General features: G+C 27.9%; 1 protein-coding gene across 1 annotated transcript in view; it reads left to right on the top strand.

The window, feature by feature from the left end:
- The first annotated feature begins 6,004 nt into the window (after positions 1 to 6,004).
- BMP4 (Bone morphogenetic protein 4) overlaps positions 6,005 to 8,604 on the top strand; it is a 29,158-nt gene continuing 26,558 nt past the window's right edge. Inside the window, exon 1 of the mRNA XM_051211851.1 lies at positions 6,005 to 7,395. Coding sequence (XP_051071960.1) covers positions 6,186 to 7,395 — 1,210 coding nt within the window. The 5' untranslated portion in view covers positions 6,005 to 6,185. The remainder of the gene's footprint in view (positions 7,396 to 8,604) is intronic.

Raw genomic sequence — 8,604 nt, 5'->3', positions numbered from 1 at the left:
GAAAGTGAGTTTCCCAAACATTTTAATTCTTCTTATTTTAAATTATATTTTAACCGCTGATATCTTTTATTCCAAACTGATATTATGTCTTAGGAAGAGTCATTAAATTAAGTACCTAACTTGTTTCTATGCTAATAACTGATTGTCATTTTGACATGTATTATATATAATATATAATATTGCTTATACAAATAAAGTTTTCCCCTTAACTACTAACATGAAAATTAACTGGTGATCATGCATATCTACAATATTTTCCTTTGTTCACATTTTAAAAAAAACTCGATTCATTAATGACAAAATTGACTTTTTATTTTTACCTAAACAATTAAAATGAAATAATTTTTTTCGATAAAACAAACTTATTTATCAATGAAACAGTATCTCTTTTGTAAATGACAATTATTGGAAATAACTCTTAATTGAGTGTTTTTTAAATACAAATGATGATCAGTTATGGATTATATTTTCATGAGGTTGGTTGAAGTTAGATATTAACACTGTTGGATTCAGGCTCAGTGGTCTAGTTGGTTAAGCGCCTGGCACGAGACTGATAGGTCCTGGGTTTGAATCTCGTGGGGGGCGGTATCGTGGATGCACGCTGCTGTGGAGTCCCATACTAGAACGAAACGGCCGTCCAGTGCTTCCAGGTTTTCCATGGTGGTCTAGCTTCAATTGACTCATGATTTCAATCAGTGAAATAATGATCAGTTATGGATTATATTTTCATGAGGCAAAAAAATTCACTTGGTGTTGTTTTACTTGTATCTTCCCATTGTTATTTAGGACTGTAATTGATTAGTCTCATGTTGGAATATGTGCATACTGTGCGGATTGCCTCAATATAATCTTAAATCACAAGCTTTTTAAGCAAAGATGGATAGTGGATAGCAGTGGGATCCAGGACGCTCGTTTTGTCCTATTTGGGACTCGTCAGCTGGATATACCTGCATCCCAGAGTGGTTGTTCACACAAAAAGACTAAAGAATGAGTAGAATTTTTTTAGTAAATTATCCTTTTGCTTTAAATAGGAAGAAAATATTTATCTTTCAAAATAGTTACATTCTATTCTATTTAACTTTAATAAAGGTACTTATTTAATGGCGAAATTCATTGATATTATTCATTTGTTTATTGTTATGATTTGTAATAGAGAAATTACTAGTTGAATACTAATGTTATTATGTATGGAAAATTAATAGACTTTATAAAATAGATTATCCCATTACTTCATAAGTTATCTATTACCATATATGGTATAAGAAAAAATAATGACAACTTTTAATGTTTTGAGATTAAGGTAACCATTATGGGAAATTTTCGTGATCATAGACTGTTTATATAACTTCGAAAGACAAATAATTAAATTCATGTATCAATTAAACCTGGATCACCATGAAATACCTGGAAGCACTGGGCAGTCATTTCGTCCTAGTATGGGACCCCTCAGCAGGGTTCATCCATGATTACCCCCACGGGATTCCAGTCCAAAACCTATTGATGGAAATCGTAGATGTGCACTGTTGAGGAGACCCCATACTACAACGGAACGGCTGTTCAATGCTTCCAGGTTTTTCATGGTGATCTAGATTTAATTGACTCATGAATTCAACTACAAAAATTGCTAATATCTCCACAAAACCCCCTTCTAAAAATAATTAAATGTATTAAAAGAAATAAAAGTAAAACTCAATAGATTTGACAATTTACCTCATCGAATTATTGTAGTATGGAGAAAAGTAATAATTTTAATACTAATAACATGATCCCTATAATATTTATTACTCTATAAAATTAAACAAAAGTAGATTGATAATTAAATAAGTGAATACTGTTCTAGAACTATACACCTAATAATATCACTTAATTTCTTAAATTTCTCTTAGAAACCAATAAGTTACATAACCACTGTATGGTAAATATGAGAATTTCTTGATCCACTAATTCAAGTTAACAATATGTTTAATTGTCAATATCTGTTATATAGTTAGTTGATATATCAGTATATTACAATTCTTTTATATTATCTCTATTAATTATTATTGATAAAAACAATACAAGATGAATCTTGACATTCTGGTTATTTGATTCTATACAATAATAGTAAGTTGTATAACCTAAAAATATTCGGTAATTATATACATATATAAATCGTTACCAAAATATTGAACAATAAACATTTTCCCTTTTTTCCATCTAGTTAAGTCAACTAGTTTTGACACACTAAACTTCACTAACAAATGTCGATAGTTTAAATTAAAATTGTCACAAAGGAAAAAAATATGTGTATGTGACAGTATCTTATATTTTAAATAGCCCACACATTACTGGTTAATAACTGGAAAAAAAGCTCATTTATCTTTTCACTATTGTTAATCAGTTCAACTATCGTTCTTTTATCTTGATAGATGAATTCTTCTCAACGTAACTGTTCACATACATATACATATTTACAAAAGCTCATAGATTTTCTTACATTAAGATACATATAGACACTATTCATACATTTTACGTAAGGTGGTCTACACAAAGTATTTTGGCGCCATTATCAATATTCACTATAGAAGAAATAATATGAAAACGATGTTTAAATGTTTGTATGTAAGTGTGTGATTATTTAACATGATATAAATTATGTTTTCAATATTCATATATGTATATAGAAAAATTACCTTTAAATAGGCGAAATGTTGGTGATAGATTGTTTACATACTGCTGTTTGATTTTTTCTACAAAAATAATACATTCAGTATTTTGAATCATAACAACAACAACAACAATTTTCATAATAATAATAACTATTATTTTCATAACAAAAAGAAAGCACAACATTTTTTCACACACCCCCCAATATATATATATATATATATATATTTGCTGACATTTTCAGCTTTGGTAAATTCACCTAGACACTATGATATCTGTGAATGTGTATATTGTGTATTGTAAAAAAAATTAAATACAAAGGAGCAAATGGTGGGTACTGATTATTCTTTTTTCCCCTCCAAATATATACAATACATATATGCTTGAATTGTTAAAAATTATTTCTTAAACTGACACTTTTTTAATAAATATAATGCTAATGAGACTGATAACAGTCATACTATTTAAGTTTACACAAAATATTTTGGGTTTTTTTTCTTCAGTTTTCATTGAAGTTCAGTTGCTTTGGTGTTTTTCTTTTTCTTATTTAAATTTCAGTAAAATAAATCTTTGTTACACAGTCAGACATGTAGGTGTATGTTTATATGTGTATAGATAAAAGGTTCATTATGTGTAAACTGAAAAGTTTTCCCTAGTAGTAAACTAGTCATTAACATTAAGTACAAATCATGATCTCTTTTATAGTTACATGCGCATAGATTATTTTGAACTATTTAAAATTGTAATGATTTTGAATCGACAATAATAACGTTATAATAATAATAACGTTACGATCACTATTAACTTCTTTATTAATACTGTAATGAACGAGAACACCAATGAGGACAAACAAATGCATTTTAACATAACATTACAGAATATCTTGGTAAAATCTGAGATCTATACAGAAGTACTTTATTTGCAAAATATCTATCGATTGTCTTAGACTTTACTGTTCCTTCGTTTCCATACCAATCATCGTCTGTTCTCTTCTCTTCGATTTTCTCAACCTTCTGCCTCCAGGTATTTCACTTTCGATCGTTGGTACATACTACTTATATTTGTCGACATCAGTAGCACACACCACAATACTACGTATTTGATTATAACAAAAATTTATTAGGACAAACCTGTACATCTTTAAAATATTAGTTTTTTTTCAACAATTAATGGCTTGCGTCTATTTTCATCAGGAAACCTCTCTAAATGTTTTGCTCTTAACATTCTTTTTCATTACATAACACATTCGATGTATAAATTCTAATTTAATTATTTCATGTTTTCCTAGAAAAATTAGATGAAAATGATAAAAAAGGAATAAAAAAGGAATCTCTGGATGAATTTCCAATAATAACTCATTCTTAATTTTAGGTATTCTTAAACTTGTGAATCATTAATTAATATTAGAAATCGTCAGTACAAAATTTCTTCGTAAATAATGGTCCATATGAATAAAATTATAAACTGTTACTCAATATAGAACTTTCTGAAAGCGTTAATCAAATGCAATAGTTGCATTATTATTACCATTACTATTGTTATTATTATTATTAATAGTCGTAGTAGTAGTAATAGTAGTAGTAGTAGTAGTAGTAGTAGTAGTAGTGATGATGATGATGATGATGATGATGATGATGATGATGATGATGATGATGATGATGATGATGATGATGATGATGATGATGATGATGATGATGATGATGATGATGACATTAATGGCAGTCTTCCAATAAAGAAATGAAAACACTAGATTTTGCACGAATAGTTTATCAAGTTGATAATAGGTGGAGTGAATTCGTTTAGCGTTGTAAAATCACTATAAGTAATGAATAGTTAGCAAGTTATTCATTCACGAAAAATCAACTCGTTAAACTCTTTTGGTTATTGTTTTCAACTAACAAATTTCATTGTGCTTATATGTTTGTTTAACTTTGATTTATGAATGACTTCTTTGAAAAACAGATTACTAAATAATGAGTTTAATTTTCCTTCTATTTTATTTTTGTTGTTAAGATAACTTTGTGAAATTTCTGTTCAAATTTTAGATAATTATTACTGACCGCTGATACAAGTGTCACTACTAAATGAAATATGAAACTCAACGAAGTAATCAGCGGTTAAATACTGTTCTCACTATAATCTACAGGCTTGATGACTGACTTTCAACTACAATTCCATTGACAGGACAAATGGATAGTTATAACACCGATCACTTGTGAGAAAGATGAGAACTATTCATTTTGAAAATAGCGTAGGAAGCTTCTACCTCATTTATGGTATGCTAATTCTGTGAAGTCAATTGTCCAATTTTAGGCGGCTTAAGCATTTCAAATATTTAAGTGAAACTGGCTAGTAATCTACATTGACGAACGCTGTTTACTGTCCAACGTTTAAGTTATATTTGTTTGTTTAATGAGATTCGCTATCCTATTATTCGACTATAGATCATCGGTTTATATTTATTAACTCACTACTAAAATGTATGTAAAATCAAGGTGAATGCATTATCTTAGTTACTTTAGTAAAATACATACACCAATTAATATCGCAATTAAATATCTAGAGGTCAAATGAATGTACTATATAAATAAGTCAGTCACGTGCTAACTAGTAAGTCACCTTCCTAAATATGAGTACTAATAGAATGGAATCAATATGATAAGTTGGATCATTACACTAAATGCTAACTAGTGCACGTGCGTTGCATGTTGCATGTTTCCCTTTACTATATATATATGACTGACATTTTATCCTTTTCACTTCCAAAAAAATATAGATTTTTATATAAATGAAGTTTCTAGAGTCAACTGTCAACAAGTGAACTTATTATTGTTTTTATTTATTCAGATTTATATATTAAGTATTCCATGAACTGATTGAAGATTACAACATACCCAGCTTAAAAGAATATCAATGTCGCCATAAGCAACAATATCTCAATAATCTTCATTCTAGTCTTCTAGTTATTTTTAATTTGTCAATATGACTAGAATTTTAAGCCAATAGAAATGTTTAACTGTATCCACCCCATATATTATTAATGACTGAATAACCAATGATTTTCAACTTTACATGATATTATGATACTGTATGAAATTTTTCTTAGGGTGTGAACTAAATAGTTCTAGATGAAGTGTGTATACACTATACATTTGCGTATTCTATATAATCATGATAGTGATTAGAGTGGATGATCGCGTGTATCACTATATGATAGGTGATGTCGAGACTGAAATACCAGGGTTTTTTTTCATCCACCCTTATTTTAAAGCTGTGGATTATATGTACTTCTATCTATCTTTCTTACTTTTCTTGGTTCTTTCTCTCATTGTACATAATTTCTCTCTCCTTTTATAAAAACTTTCTCTCTTTCAAATGAATGATAAATAGAATTATTTGATAATGGGGGAAAAGTCACTTACTCTAGACCTGTCGACTGTAGGTCATAAGGCGCCAAACTTAATACCTTGGCGACAATCTATCGGCGCCATTAGTCAACATTCAAAGCAGTAGTAACCTTATGAATACATCCTTATGCTATGGAAACAGAAAGGACAAATCTATACAAGTTGACGCCGTCAACACTTATATTTCTCAAAACATCTAACCTTAGTCGTCTATCAATAGATTATTACTTTTCAATTACAAAAATTATTACGGTATACAAATTTCAAGAATTTTTCGATTATGTATTTGAAAAATGTTGGCAATTAAAATATTCAACTAAACAATTTGGATCATATCTTATATTGTCTATCAGAAAAACATTCATTTTAAACAGGATATGTAAATGTATTACCGTAAAGTTAAACAAATCTATTTTATTCATTATTTTTAATAATTCAATTAATAAATCAAGTTTTTTAATTATTTATTTAAAATTCATTATACGATTTTTATTGATCACTTATTGTATTTCATATAATACTCAATCAGTTAAGCATTTAATTTATACAAATGTCAATGATCATAATGATGACAATGATGTTGATGATGGTGACAATGATGATGATGATTATGTTGAAAGGGAACCATTCATTAAATCATCAATATTTCAATCGAATGAAAGTGAATCAGTGAAATTTTTATCATTACCAAATGTATTATCTAGAAAAAGTTCAAAAAAGGTTAGAAATATATCTAGATTGAATGTTCTTACTTATTTAATATGGATTATTATAATTGTTTTAACATGTACTATAAAAACTATTGAATCTATTGAACAAATTCATCATTCACCTAAATTATCAAATGAATATAATTTAATTAATCTATTACAATCATTAACAACAACTGGAAAACAAATGAATTTAAATATTTTAACAAAATCTGAACAAAAAACATGGAATTATTTATTAGAAAAACTATTAAAATCACAAATAAATATGATTAAAAATAATCCATCTATAGGTTATACTTCAAGTATAACTACTATAAGTAGTAGTTTAAGTAGTATGGATAGAAAAAACTTCAATAATAATAATGATATTCAAAAGCCATCTAAAGAAGAATTAATAGCTAAAACACCTAATTATATGTTTAAATTACATGAACGTCATATGAATGATTGGCATAGTTTTGGACGTTATGAATCTAATCATTTATTACATCCTGATTATGTTAAATATTTGAATGAAAATTCAATTTCAATGGATAATATTGATTTATATAAAGAAAAAAAACGAAAAACTCATCATAATCGTCATCATCTTGGTATGATTACAGCAATAAGGCATCATAAACATATAGGTAAGTAAGAATCATTGATTATTTACAATATATTTTCATTATAAACTAATGAATAATTGTGTGACTTAATAGTTGATTTCATGAGTTGATCTAAGTTAGAATACTATTGAAAATCTGGATGCGTACTGCTGAGGAGTCCCGTATGAAGAAGAAACGGTTGTCTAATGCTTCTAGGTTTTCAGTGGTGGTCTAGGTTAGATCGACTCATGAATTCAATTATTAAAATACTACAGTTTTCAAAAATCTCCATTCTGACTTTAACTGATTCTTTTACAACTGTATATGGTAGTATAATTAAACAGGATATACTATAAATTTTATTTGTAGGTTGGAAATTGTTATTTTCAGTATTTTATGGTACACTGAATGATGATTTTAATAAAAAATGTGAATTTAGTGTACTGGTGAAAACATTAGAAAATTATTATGACTAATGTACTTGATAAATAGGTGGGAGGAGAATTCTTTCCTTTTTATGGAAATCTCTACATTGACTTATTTACCTGTGGAGTAGTAGGTAGTTATTCGTTTTGATTAAGAATTTTTTGAAAAAAAATACTCAATTGATGTCAACTACTTGATAGAAGAGAAAATTTTCAAAAATTGAAGTTTATGATAACTCTATAGTTGGTATTACTCCATAAGAATCAGTTTCATAGTGAACAGATCTTTGTAAATCATCTCTAGCTGATCAATGTTGGAGTAATAATTATCAATGGGTTTTGAACGAAATAAATTTTGTGATATTTTTATGACAATATTTAATTTATGAAACTGACAAATCTCGAAATGGAGTAAATGTACTACAGATATATAGCCTACTGATTGTATGTGAAAACTAGATGTTTGGACTACATTTTAATGGTTTAATAATATCCTATTTGCTGAAAACTTTCCATATGTTTTGGATTATAACCATTTGTGTGACAATAATTGAAGATCAATACAGAACTCCAAACTGGTTCAAAACAAGTATCAAATGGTTCCTGGTACTTTTTTTATCAGATTTTTAGCTCATATAAATGCTTGGTAAAAATCACTTGTGTATTGGATTAAATTCCTTTTTTTAATCATCAACCTACTATCATTGTGAATTTAATACAGTTAACATTAATATCATACTTACTGTGACTGTAACGGATTTTCGTTACAATTTCTTATCTGTGATCCTAATCATCAGCCTGTTATAGTCAAGTTTTATGATGAAAA

This window comes from Schistosoma haematobium, chromosome ZW (genome assembly GCF_000699445.3).
Source record: "Schistosoma haematobium chromosome ZW, whole genome shotgun sequence".
NCBI lineage: Eukaryota > Metazoa > Platyhelminthes > Trematoda > Strigeidida > Schistosomatidae > Schistosoma > Schistosoma haematobium.
The sequence above is the reverse complement of the archived record's forward strand: the minus strand, read 5'-3'. Positions and strand labels throughout refer to the sequence as shown.